At 45.1% G+C, this 22,716-nt stretch overlaps 1 protein-coding gene across 3 annotated transcripts in view; it reads left to right on the forward strand.

The window, feature by feature from the left end:
- The first annotated feature begins 1,379 nt into the window (after positions 1 to 1,379).
- LOC138580215 (alpha-2-macroglobulin-like protein 1) overlaps positions 1,380 to 22,716 on the forward strand; it is a 1,347,911-nt gene continuing 1,326,574 nt past the window's right edge. For all 3 annotated transcript variants that reach the window (XM_069650572.1, XM_069650575.1, XM_069650574.1), the window contains exon 1: positions 1,380 to 1,474. In XM_069650572.1, the coding sequence (XP_069506673.1) occupies positions 1,395 to 1,474 (80 nt within the window). In that variant the 5' untranslated portion in view covers positions 1,380 to 1,394. The remainder of the gene's footprint in view (positions 1,475 to 22,716) is intronic.

Below are 22,716 nucleotides of genomic sequence, written 5' to 3' on the forward strand. Positions count from 1 at the left end.
TCAGTTTTTTTTCTTGAGCAGCTCGCCACTGCTTGTGTTTTCATAGTATTTTCTTTAGGGATCAAGTTCTTTGCGGGACCACTGAATATCCCGTAAAACACTTTAGCGGAGGAGCACTGTTGTAAATCAGACGATTTTGCCACAGAGATTATGGTCACGTGCTCCTTGTTTAAAGATCCGGGTACCACTTCAGGGTTACTTTCTGTATCCAACGGAGTCCTGGCAGGCACTACCGACATCGATCCAGTTGACGTTTTATTCACAGTGACATCTTTACTCATGGTGTCTGGTGCACTTTGCAGCCGCAAGTTTTCTGCCAGCAGTGTTGGAGGAACAGATAAACTGTTGGCAATCCTCGTTTTCGTCCCATCTGCGTCCCCGCCACATTGTGTGCCGACATGAGTTCCAAGCGGCACCACACTCGATTTTGCCATTGGTAGTGTTGCATTGTTCACAAGGATTTGTTTCAAAAGACCAGAAACCGACTCCAGTGAGCCGTTTTTTCTTGTTTTCTTTCACCATTGAATCAAACAGTCTGTTTAATATGACTTCTTGACGACCGGATTCCAATTCTAATCGTGAATGAACAGCCATACATAACTTTTCTAGTTTGATTATTTTTTCGTCAATGTGGCCCAAAACTGCTCCATTGTTTTGTGTTGCCTCATTTAGATTTTTGTACAGTTTTATAAAAGGAATTAAAGCCAGCGAGAATGCAGCCAACACATTATTATGTATCTGAATGGACGCAGCTACGGACAGATTTAATTTTTATGTCCGCTTCTTTCACAGTGGAGCTGCAAGGGCTGACATTACTCGTGTTTCTTAGATCATGGACTCCACAGACTGGGGAGCTGCTTGGCCCCTGAGGCATCTGGGTGGATACGCCCTGCATACTCGGCGTCATGGGCGTGGAGCAGCTTGACGGCCCCTTTCCCCTTTGCCGAGGCTCGCCATGTCGTTGACGAGGAACTTCAGGTGCCGCAGTTTGTGAGCCCGCGTTGACTCCATGCAAATGTGTCATGACTGTGCCAGAGACCGCCGCACTCGGACAGCCATCAGTGGACCTCTGTGAGGAAGGGCCCACATGGAAGGTATGTAAATGTGCGCTTGTATCAAGTGTTTGTTGAAAAACTGTATGTTTCTTAGCACTCAGGCATTTATTTTTTCCATCATTCAATTTAAGGAAGTTCTCCGACAGCTTTCCTTTCATCAATTCAAAGTCTGCTTTTAGTCTCTCAGTCAGTCTAGCCTCTCGTCCTGCTAGGTTGAATCCCACGTTCGGAGTGACTGCTGAAATCGATGGTGACTGCAAACTGATATTTTCACTGCGGGGATCACTGGTCAGCTGAGGTCAGAGTCATCTCTGGGGAACCCAGAACTTTACATTGGCGATGAGGATGCTGGCTGTGCTGGGGGACAGCATTGAAGATGGAACATACACCTCCCCCAACCCAAGAAGAAGACCTCCCAGGTAGGGCGAGTACTTTATGATTTTAGGTGCAGGAAGGCCCAGTGCAAGGGGCAGAGGTGCAGAAAGTAAGGGGCTGCGCCAGAGCCAGGGGCCAGCTGGTCTGTCACTAGTAAGACGGGTCAAGCACAGAAGAAATCAGGAGACTGAGGAAGGGCTGAGGGTCCAGAGACTGGTATAAGGGATGTAGTAGCTCAGGCTGCAGCATGGAGGGCTTGGTGCCCAAGGCAGTAGCAATTTGAAGAGGCCTGGGGTCTAGTTACGCAGAAGAATGAGGAAGCCATGCTGTGCAGCTGGGGGCTGTAATCCCAAGGCAGTAGCAACAGGAGAGGCTGGGAGCCTAGGCTGCACCTGGACATTAAATAATGGGGAGTCATGTTCTGTAGCAAGAGGCTTAGAGCCGGGGCAGCAGCAATAGAGGATGTTGGGAACCTAAGCTGCGCCAAGAAGTGACAGGGAAGTTGTTTGAAGGAGTTTGGGCTAAAGTACAAAGCGCCTGGAGCAGAGGAGGGTCCTGGGGGCTATTCCAGCATTTGAGAGGGCTTGGAGGAGCCCGCACCTGCACCTAAGGGACTTGTAGCCCATGAATACACTTGGGGGCTTGGAGCCTATGGCACAGTTGGAAGTATTCGGAGTCACAAATGTGCTTATGAAGGGGCTCAGAGCCAATATACAGCAACAGTTATAGCCCATTACAGCACTGGAAGGGGCTCTTAATTCTGGCTTTGCTGAGGAGAAAAGGCTGCATATATCAGGCTCTAGAACCGGCTGTTTTCAGGCGGAGTGACACACTTGCAAAATGTGTGCCAGCGAGAAGTGCATGGAGCGGCCCCCGCTGTGTAGGAGGTTTCCTTGTGTAGAAGAGTGCAAAAAGGAGAAGTTGGAAGAGTCTGCGCTCTCAAGTCTGCGCTCTCAATTAGGGATCGGATTATGGTGTGCTGCTTTTGCATTGTTATGAAAGCAATATCACAAAGATGCAGAGCACTACATCATAGAGCCGGAAGAGGGGCCGGGTCCCCGGAGGTACTTTTGAATTTTACGAGTGGCTGCCACTGTGATAACACTGTTTTGTTTTAGTGGCGCGTTCAAGGGTTTTGATATTTGTCTGTACAGCAGAAAAAGAGTAACACAGACTGTACTAATGGTGGGATCAAAGTTTGTGTACAGTGCTAATTTTGGGACAATTATTTTTTGAAGTGTCAAGTATTTAGAAGTGTTTTAAATTGTGAATTTGATTGGAATATGAAATGAGTGCATGTGAGTCGTGGCCTTTGAAGTTATGCACATGATGCTAGTAAACATTGGTGTCTAGTTGTGTTAATGATGCTTAACACATTTTTGACCTACAGATGGACTTTTACAGCAAAAAAGTTAAAGACTCTAGGTTGACTCTAAAGGTGTTGTAATTGCTTGTGATGGCTGTTTACTAACATTTTATTTTGCAGGTGGGACTGTTCAAAGGACCTATATGCACACATTTTGAGAAAGATTTTTTTTTTTGGAAGGGCATTTGTGCCATTTAAGATAACTAAGAAGCTCGTATGTCAACGTTTAGAGTGCTGAGTGTTAAGCAAAGTTGCTATTGTATGGTTGTTTTGTTTAGAAACCATGCAGTGTTTCATGATGTTAGGGTCAAGTTTTTAGCAGAGCTAATGATGTTTTTGTGATGCTGATGTGAATGAAGTGTGGTCTTCCCGAAAAGGAGCTGGATTATATTGAGGAATACTTTCAACATGGGCAATTTAGGGGTAATGGTGTCACTAGTAGTGAAGTAGTTACCCGGATATCTGGGATACTCAGTCTAGTTGGAGGTGGTGTGTGTTTAGGCACATACCGGTTTCCATTGTTGGGTGTGAGGGAGATGTGTGTGTGTTCTTTTGGGGATGCTGAAGTTAAGTTTACGAAGAGAGGTATGGGTGCCTCTATGTGTGAAAGGATTAGTAAGGATGTTTGAGCAGTTGGGTGCCTTTTCTTCACTTGGTAGAAAGAGGAAGGGGCATTGGTGATAATTGTGTCCCACGGCTGTGAGGACGTTTTTGGTATATAGCTTGTGGTTAGCAGAATGTTCCCAGTTTGGAGAGATGATGAAAGTGCATTGAATTTGTGGGTTTCGTGCGTGTGCTGTTTTTATCTGTTATGTTTAAGTTTAACTACTTGTGTTTTTTGATGTCTCTAAGGAAGGGAGATATGTAGCGATATGGTCTTATGCTGCATCCTAATGGAACCTTGAGTCAGTGTCATGATTGACAATGGAATGTTAAGGGTTAGAATGTTTATGTGTGACTGGGGTTCTCTTGAAGGAGTTGAGAGATGTAAGCCTACCTGGGAGGATGCAGGTGTATGTTGCCCTGAACCCAGATGTACTTGACCTTATATGATTATCACAATGTACTGGAACTTAATTAAAGAAGTTGCTGGAACTTCACCTGAGGTCAGAGTCATCTCTGGGGAACCCCGAACTTTACATCTCACTTATTGCATTTGTTTCCGTTGCTTTACAATGTAATGATGTTTGTATTTGAGGTGTGCAAGCAACGTTATTTTCCCGCACAGAGTTTCTATTTATATGCATCTCAGTGTGCAGATTTGTTCCACCATCAGGCACATGAGGAAACGTACATTTAAGGAGATTTGTGTCAAGAAGCCTGCTTGGCACCTCGAGTTCAAGCAACTCAGAGTCAGTCACGTCAAAGGGGGATTGAAATGCGCCAGCGTTTAGTTCAATCACAACTGACTCTTCATTGAGAAATACAGGCATGCATACAGACTTAATGCATACTTCGGCGTGACTTTGTCAGGTTTCCTCTAATATTTCCCTTTTTATTTCTGTGTGGGTTAGAGGTTTTATACTATAGTTGGTCTGGCCCTGACTTTTCAATACTTTCCCTTTTTATTTCTGTCTGGGTTAGAGGTTTTATACTATGGTTGGTTTGGCCTTGACTTTTCAATACAGATTCCTGGCTCTGTCCCAAGGCAAGATGGAGCTTTACAATAGAAGCTTTGATTGGCTAAGAGAGATCTGCAGGACAACAATGAACATTCTAAACTGTCACTCTCTGCCTGTCATAGTCGTAACCCCAGCCGAGAGGACGTGTTTGTAGCTGCTCCTGCTTTAGTCTTGGGCCTAGTTGATTTGAACTTTCAAATCCTGGCAGTCGAGTGGCTACTTTTCGCGGTTGTTTCAGGAGAGTATCCAGGTTCACAGGAGAGTTTTCTGAAGTTTTTTTGGAAAAAACATTCTTAAGCTAAGTGACTTTATTTGGATATGTAAATCTGTTGCTCAAATTAATTAGTGACATTTGGAGAAGGTTAATGTAAATTCATAAGTAGAACTGTGATGTTAAACTGTTAATAGTTCAACGTTTAATTCTTAAATGCGCGCAAGCTACAGAAGACTGTTACGTGTGACCTACACTCCGTGTGTTCATAGCCTGTGTATTCATTGCGCGTGTATGCGAGCGCGAGAAAAGACTGCTACGTGATTTCTACAGCGCGTGTGTTCACAGCGCGGGTGTTCATAGCGTGTGTATTCTTAGCGCATGTACTCGAGCGCGAGAAAAGACTGCTACGTGAATTCTACAGCGCGTGTGTTCATAGCGCGGGTGTTCATAGCGCGTGTACATGAGCGTGAGTAAAGACTGCTTTGTGATTTCTACAGCGCGTGTGTTGATAGCGCGGGTGTTCATAGCGCGTGTACGCGAGCGCGAGAAAAGACTGCTACGTGATTTCTTCAGCACGTGTTTTTATAGCGTGTGTGTTTTTAGCGCGTGTTTTCTCCCGCGTGTATTTTCTTCAGCGTGTGTTCTGCGCGTGTAAATTTTTGCGCATGTGCGCAAAAAGGTTTCTACGAACTTTGGACAAGTTTGCAAGTTCTTAAAGAGACTATGTACTTTAATTTCCCGTGTGTTCATTTAAAATTCATTTTTAAAGAAAGAAGAACATGATTCATTTAAGCCCATCATAACTGGAACAATATACATTTTTTTAAAAGCAAGATTCAAGGTTCTTAAGGCTACATATCTCAAAGGAGTTGCTGTTATCTTCAAGTCCTTCAAAGCAAATATAGCTAGAAAGATTTTATCAGCAATTACTCCAATCTTCTCTAAGATCCTTAAAGAGAAGAACCAGGTATGATTCTTTACATTTTAGTTAAGGATATAGAGTTTTCAAAATCAAAAAGTTAGTTAAGTAATTTGAGGACTTTGTGTGTTTTTTATGAATTCACTGCAGGTTCTGCATCAGCTAGTCTAGACGTCGCCAGCCTGGTGTTTCTTATGTTATCCACTTCCCCCTTTCTCTTTGGGATGTAGTCAACAGAGCCGAGTATAATCTGGTTCTGAGGATTACATTTCAGGGGGATTGTCGTGGGTTCAGCAGCTTCCGCGGACACAGGATTTCTCTCAGCCTGATAGACTTGCATCTCCTTCGTTAACAGCATCATGCCGTGAGAGCTGAATATCAGCAAAGGATTTGCGCACGGCCGCAGCAGTTTCAGTCACATCCGAGACCACATAACAATTTTGCCACAATAGACGCTGCCATGCTGGGATTCTACCCGATGCCAATTGCTTCAGGGAAGGACACATGAGGTTAACTGAAACTGGTATGAAGGCAGTCAGAGAGACCTCATGCCGGTCACTCGACCAGTCATACCCCCTCAGGTCACATAATGAGGCAGACACTTCAGTGTCTGTTATCAGAGTATTTTCATTCACATGGCAGTCCTGAGTTTTCAGGGCTGGTTTTAATTTCAAACGTGTCAATGGCCCATTTTCCACCATGGATTAGTCCTTACCTGCTGTCAGCTGCGGACTGCTGCAGACTGAACTCTGCACACGAAATATGCGCGCGCTCTGTGCTTCCTGAGGTTTTTAAGGGAAGTTGGTTGGGCTTGAATTGCTTAAAGGCACAGCAATCAAAGGTACAAAACCAAGTCCACCACACTGTATTTTATATTTGTATTTTGTTTATTTGTATTGCGCACCCTGCCCACGGGCATCAGGGCGCATGTTTGAAAAAGGTAGTTACAGAGAAGTGTTACAAAGATAGGTACAAATTACATTGTATAGACATATTTACATTAAAAATAAGAACATGAATATTTCACAGAAAGGCAAAATGGTCAACTATACAGTATATACAGCGAGTAACCAGTTTGCGGTTCAGCTCCTCTCACCAGTAACTACTGCTGCAAACTGAACTCTGCGCACGAACTCCGCGCGCGCTACGTGCTTCCTGAGGTTTTTAAGAGGGTCATTACAGGGCAGTCTTCCCACAGATCATAACTTCAGTCTTTCTGGGGTTGAGAAGGAGGTGGTTAGCCATCATCCAGTGGTCGATTTCTGTGAGGCATTAAGCAAGTCATGGGTGGAGGGAGTTGGGGTTTTCCTTTGAGATCTTAAAGAGGATCTGGGTGTCATATGCGTAGTCATAGTAATTCAGGCCATGTGAATAAATAAGAGCAGGTAGGGGGTTCAGGTAGAAGTTAAAGAGCAGGAGTGATAGGGAGGTGCCATGTGGCACACCGTTGGTGACAGGGTGTGGATTTGAGGAAACAGAGACATGTGAGTAATTTGGGACCTGATGCCGAGCGAGTGGAGTCTGTCCATGAGAGAACAGTGATCAATGGTGTGGAAGGCACAACCTTCCGGGAGTGAGGTTCTTTTGAGATCATCCCAGATTGAGAGTAGGGAGGATTCAGTTCCTCATACAGGTCACAAGCCAGACTGAACAGGGTTAAGGAGGAGGTTGGATTCAGTGAAAAGGCATAGTGGAGAGTAGGCTGTTTGGTCAATTAGTTTGGCTATGAAACGGTTGTTTGAGATAGGTCTGTAGTTGGCTGGTAGAAGCGGATTGATGTTCGATGTCTTGAAGACTGCTGGGAATGTGCATGAAGTGAGAGTTGAGTTAATGATAGATTTTGCGATGCTGCCGGCACAAGTTGAGGAGAACAGGGAACTCCAGGAGATCAAGAGAGAGAGCTGTTGGCAAGTAGCTTAAGGAATTCCGGATGGAAGAGATGGGAGAGAAAGAAGAGAAGAGAGGGCCGTGCCGGGTCTGTGAGGCCGGGCGTGGGTGCATGGGAGCGGGGCAGGAGCTTTGCTAATTTAGAGCTGATGGTGTGCTTTCTCTCTGTGGCTATGTTTTGGAAGTGGTCAGAGAGGGTGTTGCAGAGTGCTTGTGAGCAGGATGGGGTGGGGATACAAAGAGGAGCCTTGAATTCTGAGATGATCACGTAGAGTTCTCTGCTGCTGTTTTTAGCATTGGAGATTATTTTCTTATAGAAGGATTTTTTGACTTGCCTAGTTTCTGCACTGTAGGCTTTGATCTGTTGTTCGTATGCAGGTCTATTCAGAGCTGAGGGGTCAGCCTGTCATCTGCGTTCAAGGATGTGGTTTTATGTGTTTAGGGGTTTGCGGGTTGGGGTGGCCCATTTGGGGAGGGGCTTTGTCTATGGGAGGAGTATCTGATAGGGGTGAAAGGTTTGAGAGCATTGGAGAGACACTGGCCAAAATGGCTGATGGAGATTTGGCCTCCCTGGTGTGGGAGGGAGGGTAGGGAGGGAAGCAGGGAGTCAGAAGAGTCTGGAGTTACTTTGACATTGTTCCATAGTGGAAAGTGGGTGGACTGCCAAGGGTGATTCAGCCGGGGAGGAGTGTCTGCTGTTGAGAGCATGAAGAAGATGGAGACGTGGTCCATACAGATTAATGGTTGGGGTGGGGGGAGCGTGGAGATCAGATTGGAAGAACTGAATATCGTGTTTAGGGTGTGGCCAGCAGATTGTGTGGCAAACCATACTATTGTGTGGATATTTATCACAACATTTCAGCATTATGGACTGTTTTAGCACTTTATGGTACTTTGCACTTTTTTTCTCTTATCATTTAGTTCCTTTGAAGCATTATTGAATTTACAATTTGAGAGAAATACAGACACTAGCCCCTAGAATGACAGGACAAATGCGGATCTATGGCTAGACACTATAATTTAGTACCCATTTTGATAGATTTATTTGTAGATGCCTAATTTCCTCATACACAGATTAGACATTGTTGCTTTATGCAGTATCAAATCAAAATGCTTTTTAGAACGTCTTGACTTTTGTACATATTTTATGATCAACAATTTGTCTATTTTGTACGCTTGTTTTTACTATTATAATAATACAATATGAATATATCATGTTTACTGACCGAGCTTACCCCCTCTTTTCACATATTTGAGTCGATTCGATTCACAAAATTCTCTAAATAACTTTTTGCCCGTGTGACCATTCTCTCTGGAATCTTGGTTCTATATGTTCCCCAGGTCTAGGACGTAGGGGACACCCATCCTTTTGTTTCAACCAATACTAGTTGAGTCATGTGGAAGGCTTCCAGGTTGCCCAGGATTGGTTGTGTCATGGGGTTATGCGGGACATCAAACCAAATGTTTACATGTCCTAGCATGGTGAGGGAGGAGTGATGAACCAGGAGGGCCGCTAAGGAGTAGCTTAGGGCATCAGCAAACTTTTAGTTGTAGTCTGCGGGTCTATGAATGACTAAGAAGCTGTGAGTAAGTCTGTGGAAGTTAGATTTGTGGAAGGCTATGTACTATCTCCTTGTTCCCCAATGGGAGCACCTGTTCACTGGTTAATTCACTGCATTTAGCTGCTACTCATCCAGTCTTTACTTAGATCCCTGAATAATTCTTGGCTTTGTCAATGCTCGTTTTAACAGGCTTTCAGTGCAGAAACAGATTCATCAAATAGTTGAAGGCACACATTGGCTTAAGACTTTTTGATTGTATCGATTGCACATTGACAGCTGCAATTAAGCCAAGCAGACTATTTAAAAAGAACAATGGCAGATCAAAATGTCATGTTACCGCTTGGTAGAGGTAGCTCAAAGAGATCCAGAGGGGACGGGGGGGATGGGCAGGAAGTGAATTAAATGGCCATAGGGATTAGCATGGGAAGCCAATGGGTGGGGGGCAAATAACCAAACACCCATAAACTGTGTGTCCCTATTCACTCATCATTTCCCTCCAAGCTGTTTTGTACTGCAATAGTTTCAGGTTACAGGTGGCGCTTAAGTGCCACCTAATAGCCAAAACGAAAAAGGCAGACTTGACCACCTCTTTTCAATATGGGACTGGACCCCTTGATTGGAGTGCCAAAAACACCCAGATCTCGAGAGCTTAACATACATCAGCGCATAAACATGAATGTGATTCATCAAGGCTGGACATAGATTTTAGCAGTGTTGTGAAAGAACCCTCCTCCCCCGGACTACACAATCAATACCAAAAGGCCTAGAGAAAAAGGATCCTAGTTTGGTGCCAAGAATATCTAATAAGATCTCATGGTCAACAGTATCAAGTGCAGCAGCAGAGGCCTGACATTACAAGCAAGGAACGGGACCCTGGGTCTGCATTTGCAGTCTTTACCAGCAGTAAAGGCACTTTCTGCTCTATGAGTAGGTCCAAAGCCACAATGATGACAGTAAAGAGATTCCAACCTTCCGCATTGTTCTCTAACTTGCCGGTGACAGGCCACGACGCGATGATGCAATTTTGAAAAACGTATCGCTAAAGGCTTTATTTAAAAAAAGAGCAACAAGTCTGTTTTGAGAAAAAAGATTTATAAAATTAACAGGGGCAGCTGAAGCATTAGCACAAAGGGTAGTCTCGAAAGCCGGAAGATCACACTTGTCGACAACCAGGTTTCAGAGATGTCACAGACTACATGAAAGTCACAAAGCAGGTTAGACAAGGCTGTCTCTCAGTCATGAGCAGAAGAACAACCATTCTCGTTATTAGGAGTTCCGAACAGCTGGTATTTTAGCGAGGGGGAAGAAAACATTTGTTTTCTGCCACTTTAAATGATACATCAATAGGGATAGAGATGCACACCAGATTAATACATGATTTCCCCACTTGGATTGAGAGATATTTTGGTCGATTAAAAAATGCTTAGAATTGTAAATCACAATTTTATAAATCTTGAGTGCTCCTTTACATTTGTAATCTTGTCATTCCCTATACTTTTTGGTCCTCCTCTAGTAGTCGATCTTCATTGACATCAGGGAAGGAGAGACTTGTGAAGGAAAACACAAGGTCATGGACGTCATTTCACCAAAATGCCAGGAGTACCGGAAGTGAGATCACACAACCCTTGACCTCTCTGATGAAATCACAGGAAGTGATATAATTTGACCCCGCTCCAAGTGACATCACAGGAAGTGGTGTAATGCTGTTTGACCCCCACCCCAAAATGACATCACAGGAAGTGGTGGCACATGGCCTTTTGGCACTTCACATCACAGGAAGTGGCATCATCTGCTGGGAGAGCGGCAGACAGTGCATGCTGGGAATGGATCAGGGGTGAGCCTTTCAGAGGATAGGGTCTGGATGCTCGGGATCACCGGCCACTCCTTCCGTCACTAGCCCTGAGCCCGGAAGAGTAGAGGGCCAAGGGAGAACACTAACCCACTGTGATGCATCACAGTGGGACATTCGTTGTTCGCCTTCGCAGACCGACCACCAGGCATCTTCACATGCAGGTTCTAGGCTGCTAGGACACAATGGAGAATTTCAATCCGTGCATGCCTCGCTTTGGATATAGACACGCATGCAATTAGCAGTGTTTTTATTGGACGATGGCTAATGGTTGGGCCAGACTAGCCATGGGTCACAACGCATTGGCCAGGGATTGCAAGCTAATGGCCAGGGGTCACAGCTGCTGTGACCCATAGCCACCCCTAAATGGCATCCATGCATGAGGTCCAAGTACCCGAAAAAAGAACACAGAATCGCAAGATGCCCAAAACATAGTGTACCGGAGGGCGGAGCATCCTCTGACGGGCCCATAGGTCAGAACTCACCCTCTAGTACCTGTAAAACTAGATAGCTGCACCTTGAGGAGGTTAGGGTGCAGGATTTACTTACTCCGACACACTTCAATAAGGACATCTCAATAGTTTGGCAAAGGGAAGTCTGTTTAATGACAAGTACAGAAAACGGGGAAACAAATGGTAATCATCAATGGTGCCATCGCCTGTCTCGCTTCAACCCCCAACTTCTTAATGCTGACAGTAACTTTTATAGCAAATTTGCGTCATCATTGACGTGTAAAACTCATAAGTTTGACATGCAGTTCTATTGGTTGGAAAAGGTAACTTAAGTATAGGCGCTATATCTATGTGTGGTAACAGTGTGTGCGGATTGGATAACTCTTATAGGGCGGGCGTCTACGCCCATCCCACTGCATCACTCATGATAGACGTCACTACGACTATGACGTCTTATTGGCTCTACAAACTATAGGATTCTAGATTATTTGGTCCATTTTGATTGGGTGGGTTACACCCCTAGGCATAAATCTTCCACTTTAATTAGCAGCATGCAGAATTGACACCCTGATGCGGAGTGCCCCAAGGTTCACCCTTCCTCCCTTCCATCAATCAGCGCTTTAGGGCTATGTGTCATTTAGTTGGCTGAGGATGGCCTCGAAGCTGTAGCTTCTTATCAGGAAAAGTTATGGCATCCTCGGGTTATGGGTGACATCAGACGTTGGTACCTCTTTGCCCTTGGCCAGTCACGTGTCTGTTCACCGTGAATCTGCTTCATTTTCCTTCTTTTTGTATATTTGATTCTTTGTTCAGCCTACCCACATGCCTGGGGCCTCCTTATCTCGACCTTCACTGGCTGGCAGTCATATTCTGAACTTTCGGTTCTTCAAAGTTGCTGCTCTGCTCCCTTCCTGGAGTTGACCTCGAATTCCCAAGCATGAGCTACTTCCTGCTGAGTTTCGATTCCGCTCTTCCCTTCTGGTTTTGGCTGGAATATGAATCTCGGCCTTGCTGGCCCCTTGCAGCCTGGGCTTAGTTCTGCTTCACAAAATGGAGTTGCACTTGTATAGCGTGCTTCATTCAGGTATGGATCCACACGCCCAGTAATGATCCATAATTACTGCAGTTCCATGAGTCATACCTGGAGCTTCAAAGATCCGTCCGCAGTTCTGATTCTCTGCCATCTTCCTTGTGCCATTATTCCTAAAGCATAAATTCAGGCTTTCTAGTGGCACTATCTGCAGGGGTCCCCCGATATCTTTGACCCATGTTAGTAACTTCACCAATTTTGGCCATAGGGGTTTGCACAGTTTTTGAGAGTTTTCTATTGCTTCCTTGCAGGCTCCAAGGACCATCCATGCTCGGCATATCACTACTCCTGCTTCCCATCCATCTGGGGAAAGCACTGTTCCCCAAATGTGCATCTGGCATCTATTTCTCCATATTTGCACTTCTTTTGTAGTTTTCCCTTGGACGTTCAGTCTTGGGTTTATCTCCCATCTTGTTCCTGCTCCTTGTGCTTCTGGCTTTGCATACCTAATCACATGATTCCTGGTGTGAGCTCTGTTTCTTGTCTTGATGTCTTGGATATAGTCGTCTTCATCAGGGTATGGTGCTTCTGATGCCCATATCAGTGAGGCATCCCTCCCCATGAATTGTCCTCTGGTGTTGCACATTGCTACGTGTGACAAACAGTGTGCTGTCGGGACATCAATTTCTACAGCCATCAAGATCTTGGACTTTCCCATGCTGTACGGTAGGAGTGGGCAGACGTAGCATTCTCCTTCAGCTTTACTTCTTCCGACCTCTTTCATGTGTTGGTACCAAATGTTATTTCTTAGATGTGCTGTGCTGTTTAGGTAATCGTTTAGTTCATTGTTGTCTTCATGTGGGTTTCTCTTGATTCTTAATGTCTTTTTGTAGTTAGCTATAAGTACGTCTCTAAATGCGTCTATGTGACTTTTTCTTGCTGGAGGATTCTCAGGCATGCTTGTTGGACGAGCAGGCTTCATTACCTGTATCGATGTGGTAGGAGGCGGTTTTGTGTGTCTCTTCCTTTCCTCCTGCATTCTCCCGTAGGGCTCCTTTAAACACCATCTGCGTATCGTCTGTCCTACGTGTGGCCTCATCGTCGGCCTGGTGCCTGTAGGAACAGATATGCTTGCTGCAATAATCACTGTGGTTCTATTTTTCAGTTCCTCATGCAGTTTCTTCGCTTTAGTTATAAATGGGAACAAACGGTCTATCAGTATCTGTGTCTTTGCAGTGAATTCTTTTGTAGCAGTCTCTGTCTTCTTGAGTGCTTTGGTTATATCTTTTTCAGTTGGCCTTTTGCTTGCTTCCTCTTGGTCACTTCCACTATTTTCTGGAACTGGTTGTTCAGAAGGCAGTATTTTACTTTCTGTTGCCATCATTCGAGGTTCTGTAGCCATTGACACTTTCCCTTGCTCGTGTGCATTTAGTGTGTGGGTGCGTGTAGTTGTCAGTGCTATGTTTTCATTCATTCCGTGCTGACCTTGTCTCCAGCTTTTCTCTTAATTCGTTACCTTAAATGTGTATGAATCACTGCTAATTACATTTATTTTTAGTTTGTTTACTTTATCGTCAGATTTTCTAGGAACTGGAATGACTATATAGGGTCTGGGTGGTTTCGCAGGATTCGTATGTACATTATCTGGTGGGTGCACTGAAATTGGAGACCCTCGTGCACCAATAAAGAATGCAGTTCTGATTGTTAATGACAGAAAAACAATAATAATAACTATACATATGCACATTATCATTCGATAAGACAATCCGCAGCATTTTCTTCCAGGGAATTGGGGGCACCCCTCTGCTTGTGGGAGGACTACGTTACTGTTCTGGGCCTCCATTTCAATCATATCAATAGTTTAAAGTTCTATAAAGATCTCTTCTTTTCATTTACTTCATTATGGACTTTCAGGAGGTCTTGGACGTAAAGTGTCTTGTACTTCGTAAGAGTCCCCCCTCTCGAGGGTGACGATTATCTCTGGTTGCGGGATGTAGTTCCCTTGCTAGACTATGGAAAAAGATTAAACTATCCTCTTTGGTGAGTCACACTTATTGAGCATATTCAAAATAGGTCAATTCCCAGTCCACCCCCCGAATTTGCCTTAGTCCGGAAGACATGCTGGAATCTTGTTTAAATGCAAAAAAGATGGAAAAAATTGGAAACAATAGAAAAAATGGAAAAAATTGTAAAAAATTGAAAAACTGGAAAATTGAAAACATAAAAAACTGGAAAAATGGACAAAATGTTATCATTCAAAATCACATCAAAATGGGAGTCAAATAACCATAACAATGAAAAAATAAAAATAAAACCAAGCGGTGAAGTTCTGTTCCCTGCTTTTCTCGATCTGTCCCACGGCGATAAGTTTCACTGGAATCTCCTCGGGTATTCTCGCTGAACGTTGGATAGCTCCACCTGGAGCATGATACAGTGGAGGAGTGTGCCCATATGTGCGACATTAGCTGGGTCTCTGAGGAAGGTGATGATGTTAACATCTGCAGGCCTCCCCCACCATTTCTGGATAGTCAGTGACTAGACGAAACAGGACATTATGCGCCAGGCAGCTGTCCTCGGGTGACAGGGACATTTGTCCTGTTTGGATGGGTTCTGGATCACTGGCCTTTATGTTGACGAGAACAGTCTCTGCACTTTCCTGCTGCGTGGATTGCAATCACGTAATTTAGCTTGATACACACTTGGTTCAGGTATTCATTGTTTCTTGGGTCTCTGATGAATGTTAGGGTATCCGTGGTTCTCCCTATGAGTCCTGGGCACTCCTCTATGAAGCAAAGGAAAAGCGTGTATGTCAGCTCATCAATGATCACTTGTGGTGGAAGCATTTGTGTCCTTATCACTGTATTCTGGCAACACAGCGAAGGCTTCCGCAATGACAGTCAGTAGGTGCCAGATCACCTTCTTGATGGCAAGATTTTGGACAAAGTCTGTGATGCTGGTAACTCTCCCTACAAGTGATGGATATGTCCCTAGTATTAACTGCAAACAGGATAGCACATCTCTTGTGATATTCCTGTTGGGGGATGTCATACGTTTCTGCAAAACAAAGTCTGGGTGTTGGTTGGTTCAGGTGACTGTGTGATGTTCTTAACTTTTGCTCTTAGTTCATCAAAGTCTTGTTTACTAATAATGCTTGGATATGGCTTGATTCAAAAGTCAGTATCATCAGTGTGTTGTGGCTTATTCTCTTCTTTACCCTGCAACTAGAATGCACAGAGTGTTCATTATGTCCTTATCCCCCTTTGCTTGGAGGAGCTGTCCAGTTTAAAGCCACAACTTGCCTCCGGGTTCTTTGTCTTAGATTTCCTGCTCATGCATCCTTCTTCCTTGTCATAGCTCTCGTCTGCACGTGCTAAGGTTCTTCCCCGTTGTCTGTAGGTTCTTCGCGGTGGGGTGCAGCTAAGGGGATCTCACCGATATAAGGTTTAATGTCATTTAGGAAGATCCAAGCTCTCCTGCCTTGTAGTTTCACGCCTGAGGGAGTGCAGTCCTCTGGGATGAATGGGCCGTTGAATCTCGGCTCGTCCCACCTTTTCTTTGTGTGATTTCTCACTAGCACTGTATCACCAGGGAAGATGATTGGCGTACGTAGCCCTTGAGCTGTGTCTGTTTCAGCATCTCCCTCTGGGTCTGGTGTTGTGCTTCACCCTTTTTGTCGTCGCTGCGGTTAGTCTGAAATGACAGCAAGGCTTGATGTCATGCAGTTCAGATATTCCGACAACTCAGTTCCCAGGACCTCTCGGGTAGACTGGGCATCACATCTAGCTCTATCTCGAGGGGTAAGGGGTGTCCTCATTCTCCTTCCTGTGACTATCTCGTGCGGCGTGAGATGATGGTCGGAGCCTGGTTGGTTCCGAAGTGCATACAATGCCAGTGGTAGATAGTGCAGCCATCCCTTCTTTAGAGTAAGCTTCAAATTGGCTGTCCTTTCCTTCAAAAAGCCGTTGAGCCTCTCTCATATACCATTTCTCTCTGGATGATGCACCGATGAGAACTTGTGCTTTATACCAAGCAACAAGCTAATCTGTTCAAAAACTGTATTTACAAAATGAGCCCCATTATCTGGTCTCATCACCTCACACACCCCCCATCTATGGAATATTTCCCTCACCAGGAATTTAGCAGCACAGGTCGAGTCTGGTTGTGTACAGGGACCTGCTTCTATCCATCTAGAGAATGGACACACCACTACATTTAAGTACCTGTGCCCGTTACATACTTGAATCATGTCGACATAATCGATGTGTAAGTACTGAAATGGCCCATTTGGTCGGGGGATGACTACTCTCACTACTTTTAATGTGTGCCCAGCTGTGAACTGCTGGCAAATTATGCAGTTCACTATAAAAAATGCAACCTGCTCTGATAAAAATTCGGTATGAACCAGTCTTCTGCGAGCGTTGCGGCTAGATTTTCTTTTGTCATATGGAACGGGTAGTGTAATTGTTTTAGTGATATCTTTAGTAGGGCTACAGGCATTACTGGTTTACCAGTGCTGTCTTGCCTCCACAATCCGTCTGAGGGGTTCAAAGAACACCCTTGTCGTTTCCACAGGTTCTTTTCATCCTGTGGTGCCTCCCCTTGTAGCTCCATCAATTGAGTTTGCCCCATATCACTATACGCCTCTGGTGTGGCTTGAGTTATCATCATACGCTCATGGGTGTGTGCCACTTCTACTTCCATGATTGTCTCAATTTTGGATGCCATACGCTTGGCTTCCGTGTCTGCTGCGTGATTTCCACGTGAAACGAAATCTGTCACATGAGTATGATTGGCGCATTTCATGACCTCTATGCCCACTGGGAGCTGTAGTGCCTTGATCACCCTGTCCAATAAGGCTGTGTGCTGCACTGGCGCACCGTCTGCTCGGAGGTAGCCCCTCCTCTTCCAGCACGCTAGTCCTGCGTGCACTGTGGACATCACATAGGCAGAGTCACTGTACACTGTTACTTCCTGGTCTGCATGATTCTCAATGACGAGTATCAATGCAAGTAATTCTGCAGCCTGTGCTGAATAATGAGATGGTATTCTTGTACTAACGAGTACTTGGAATTCTCCGTTCGCTATGTATTTTATTACGGCAACGCCCGTATATCTTTGTCCATCTTCTTGGTCGATTCTCGAGGATCCATCAATAAAAACGATCTCACCTCCCGCCAGGGCATTTTTTTTCACCCTAGGGATTTCATCATAGAGTTCTTCGTAGTTTGCACAGTCATGTATCGGCTCACCTTCAGTGACTTGTTCAGCTATGAACGCAGCTGGATTCACTGTTTTACATCTAACTATTTTGATCGATGGATTTGATATGATCACCTCATAGGCAGAGGCCCTTTGAGATGTTAATGTGCCCTTTGATTTCGCTAAAATGGCAAATAATGAGTGTTCAACATATAACGTCATGGAGCATCCCATTACAATGGTAGTCGCCTTCTCTATGGCGAACGCCGCGGCAGCTAATCTTTGTTCGCATGGGAACTGGCCTCTCATTACTGGATCCAGATTCCCACTGTAATACGCCAGGGGCTTGTACCTCAACAAGGTTTTTTGAGCGAGTACTGCCGTCATAACATTGCCATTCATGTGCGAGAACAGGTAGAATTCCTCTGCATAATTAGGAATCCCGAGAACTGGAGCCGTGCAACTTGCTCTCTTTAGTTCTGTGAACCCCTCTTCCATCGGTTCAGTCCATTAATTTTTTTCTTTTGTCGCTCGAGCCTTCTTCAGGGCCTGGAGCAAGGGCTTGGTATAGGAGCTATAATCAAAGACTCATGCCCTAACATAGTTACACAGGCCTAGGAAGCTCTGCATTTGTTTTATCGTGAGCGGCTTAGTCGTGTTCATGTGATAGCTTCAGCCCTTTCTGGGGTGACCCTTTTCCTCTCATGTGAGATTAGCTGGCCTATGTACAGCACCTCTTGTTGACAATATTGTAACTTTTCCTTGTCAATCTTATATCCTTTCTCAGACAATATAGTCAGAAGCTGGATAGAATCGCGCCTGAATTGTTCTTCAGTGGTGCTGCAGATCAGAATGTCATCCACATACTGCAAAACAACACTGTCTACTGTAATGTTGCCCAGGCCCATTTGCAAGACTTGGTTGAAAATGGATGGGGACTCACAGTACCACTGCCGCAACCTCATACTTTTAAGGCACATTTGTCTGAACGTGAAAGACGTCAGACCTTGAAAGTCATGGTGCAGCAGGATTGAGAAAAAATAATTTTTCAAATCAATCACTGTGAAGTATTTTGCATCGATTGGTATGTTACACAAGATCGTGAATGGATTAGGGACTATAGGGAACTCGGCTTCAACAATATCGTTTAATGCTCTTAAATCTTGGATTAAACGCCACAACCCTCCCTTTGATTTCTTGACGGGGTAAATCACTGTATTGCAGGGTAATTCTGATATCACAAAGATGCCCTGCTCCATCATGGCGGAAATTGTCTTCGCAATCCCTTCATCCGCTTCTCTGGACATGGGATATTGTCGTACCCTTGGTAAAATTGCTCCTGGTTTCAATTTAATTTTCACTTCTCCTGCTCCTTTCAGGAGGCCTACGTCATAGGGTCCTGTAGTCCATACTGAGAGAGGCACCTGGGCCATATCGTCATTAAAGTATGTGGAGCGGATCAGTGTCAACATCATTCTCTGTGGTACTTCTCGTTTGATCATTTTGACCCAAAATATGAGACTTACTTCCACCCTTGTCTCTTCTGAGTCAGGGTGTTCTTTGAACATCATCGGTGACTTCAGTCACCCGGTACCGTTCTTCAATGGCGATAATTGCACACCATTGTCTGCCTTCATCATCGTACCCTTCGACCATTACTACCTTCTCTCGTACTGCTGCTATATGTATCGATAAGGGAAATACTTGTCCCTCTTCTTCATGCATCGGTATTCTTGGTCTGAATAGAAACTTATCAGGGGTTCTCATAGTTCTATCTGCGAGGCATGGCAATCCCGCCATAAGCACACGCACGCCATATCCGAAGACTTCCGGTTCTAATGGTATAGCTCTCATGGCTATACATCCGGACTACGCTCTGACCATTTCACATACATTAGAATAATGCATTCCTGGAGTGGAGCATACTATGCCTTCTTCTGTGAACGATATAGTCATATTCAACTTTTTCATTAAATCTCGACCCAAAATGTTTACTGGGGTCTGGCGTGAATATAACAAGGGCACATTCATCTCACATTCCCCCACAGAGACTGGGAGATTGTCCGTAAAGGGAACTCTACTGTGAGCTCCTGTAAAACTCTCGGTGTCTATGGCCTGGCCAGACAAGGAGAACTTGCCTTCTCGTATGCACGAGCGTGTTGCACCCGTGTCAACTAAGAAGGAATATTCTTTCCCCTCTATGACAACATTTAACCTAGGTTCCCTGTTAGGGTCTGGTGTCACTGATAGGATAGAGCATATCAGAGTTTCCCGTGAGCTGTCCTATTGTGTATAAAGGTTTGGTCCACTGTATACTTGTGAATTTCCCCCATTTCCAGGGTTGTTTCCCCCTCCGGAGTTAGTGCCCTGCAACATTTGCGGCGGTGCCTGTTTGGATTGCCCTTGTGGCAAATTCCTCATATTCGAGGGTTGAACCCCTTGTGGCGTACCTTGCTGCAAGCCTGGCGCCTGCTGCTACACTGCATGATTCTGTGCACTGTCTTCTTGTGGGACGGCAAGCTGATTCACCATGCCTGTTACCATCCCTTGGCCATTTTGCCACATGCCTTGGCTTCTGCACACGCGCGCCACATGTCCTGTCATTCCACGCACCCAACACACTGGCGGTGGTCGGGCCATCTGTCCATCTGGCGTCGCTGGACTGCCCATCTGTGCATTCTGAAAGCCATCTTGATTATTTTGAAAACCTTCCTGATTACTTTGAAATCCTCCCTGATTACTCTGCCATCCTCTTCCTCTAAATCCCATACCCCTCTGGTAAAAACCTGCGCTACCCTGGTTATTCTGTAATGGGTTAGTCAGTTGTTGTGCGCTTGGCTCTGCTGGGTTCGTCAGCATGGCTCCCTCGAGAGCATACTTTGAGAGCTTCTTTTGCACCAGTTTCGCTTCCTCACCTTTATGAGTTGCCTCCTTTTTTCAGTTCTTTTCTTGCAACAATCTACAGTAGTGTGCAATTGTCAACTGTATTTCGGCCCATGGTTTAGCTTCTACTTCTACCAATTTCTTGAGCTGTTTCTGCACCGCTTCTGGCAAACCTTGGCAAAATATATGGTAGAATATAGGAATATATTTCGTCCAAGATTCATGCGTTTTGAGCACCCACACGTCTTGAAAATTCTGGATATAAATCAAGGGATCCTCTGACTCTTTGATTTTTTGAGTCATTATAGCTCCCATATCAGAAGTGTCTGGATACAGACTCGTAGCGCTTTCCACGCTGCTGCTCTGCAATTATTAAATGGTGCTCCGTCATGGGAAGTGTTAGTTATGGTTACCCCAGGGTACCCAGCCCGCTTCCATACATCGTCTGATCTCTCACTCAGTATGGCGATCAGGAGACCTTTAATGTCCTCTATAGCCAACGTGACACCCCGTCATTTTTTCTAACTCGTGTATCCATTTCCCAGCTCCCGAAGTCAGCATTGGAAGCTTGTTTTTCAAGTTCTCTCGATCCATGTGTGGCCATGGGATATATTGTGGTCTTGTGCCCCACTTTTCTAGCAGCGGGAACTGAAATACGCAGTCTTCCTTCTCTTTCCCCATAGCTCTCCTGTCTATCACTGGGGTAACATTCCTGCATCGCCATCTACCTGGCAATATCCTTAATCTGTCTACATAGGCAGGTGCTGGTTCCCCCCTCTGACCGCGGGGTATTCCCTCATGTCGGCCAGGCTGCGCGGCGAACCCCGATACTCTAGGTGCAGACTCGCTAGTGTCTGACCATCGTACCCCTTGGTCCCTTGTCTCCCTTCTTCGTGTGTCTCGTCGTCCGTTTCCCCACCGGAGTCGAACGCTGATTGTTCCCAGTTCACGCAACTCCTTACATCTTCTTCATTCTTACTAATTTCTAGCCTATCCTGGGACAGTCCCCTGCTCCCACTACTTCGGGTGACATCCTCAGTGTCATACAGCTGAGTGCTTTCCAAGCGCTCATCTTCCCTTCCCCCTTGGGAAATATGTTCCAGCCCCATTTCATTGTATATTTTATCAATCGTTTCCCCGATGCTTCTGGTGTCGAAAGTCATCTTCAATGTTTGCCCGATTTGTGCCTGATATTGACTCGTTTTCAGGGAAGAATTTTTCAATGTCTTCCCATTCTACAACAGGATTGGGGTTTTTAACTTCCCAGCTCCAAATATTCAAGATCCCGTGCCCTCTGTCTACGTTTGTGTTCTATATCTCCATCAACTTCCTTGTGCTTCCTTGCTTCTGCTCTAGTTTTATCTTGTTCCCTTCTCCTTTCATTTCTACATTCCTTTGCCCTTCTAATTTCCTCATCGTCCCGTCGCTTTACTCTTTTTTCACGTACTCTTTGCTCTTCTTCCAACCTTTGCTGATTCTGTCTGTACTGGTCATAGGCTGCCTTCTGTTTGCGATCAAGCTGTTTTTCTTGCTCTTATATAGCTGTTCTCGCCTCAGCCTATCTTTCTTTTTTGTTCTCTCGTCCCTCATTTCCTTTCCCTTCTCTTTTTCCCTTCTCTGTGTCTCATCAGACTTCTCTCTCGGCCTTATACCATCACTTCCTTTACCATCAAGTTTCAACAATATCTGTCCTCCCATTCATTCGTCTTTTGCGAATGCTATCTCATCAGTTCTGCCTTCGCTTCCCTTCCATTTCTTTCTCTCTCTCTCCTTAACAAGGGGTGTACTAATCTGTGCCTCGTCTTTCCTTTCCTCATCGCGTCTCTCCTGGTCCCTCGGGACTGCAGAGGTAAGATTAATTTTCTGCTCCTTCTCCTTGATTTTGTCACTACTGTACGTAGGTGACTCATACGCAGGGTTGATGTACCCCTTAGCTGCATTACGCTCTCTTAACGGGTAGAGTCCCTCTGACTTACTCCCCTCGATTTCTGGCTCAGACGGGGCTGGTGGCGCAGTAGGCATCTCACCCCCCTCCGTGCATATGTTTAGTATCCAATCTGCCCGAGGCTCTTCCTCCTTTGGCTGTTCAAACATTTTCCACAGTTCTAGAACAGCAAGACGTTTCTCTAGTTTCTTGCCTGTGTATGTGGCATGCAGATAAGTCGTCATATGCTGTAAGACGGCTTTAGATAAAGACTCGTTCTGTGCCACGGCATAAACATTTTGTGGGCAGTACCCTTAACCCACTCTGCACTATACTTCTTAAGCTTTAGTGCGTGCTTGGGTAATTGCTTTCACAAATG

The sequence above is a fragment of the Ambystoma mexicanum genome, chromosome 3p (genome assembly GCF_040938575.1).
Source record: "Ambystoma mexicanum isolate Mex_15411 chromosome 3p, UKY_AmexF1_1, whole genome shotgun sequence".
Classification (NCBI taxonomy): domain Eukaryota; kingdom Metazoa; phylum Chordata; class Amphibia; order Caudata; family Ambystomatidae; genus Ambystoma; species Ambystoma mexicanum.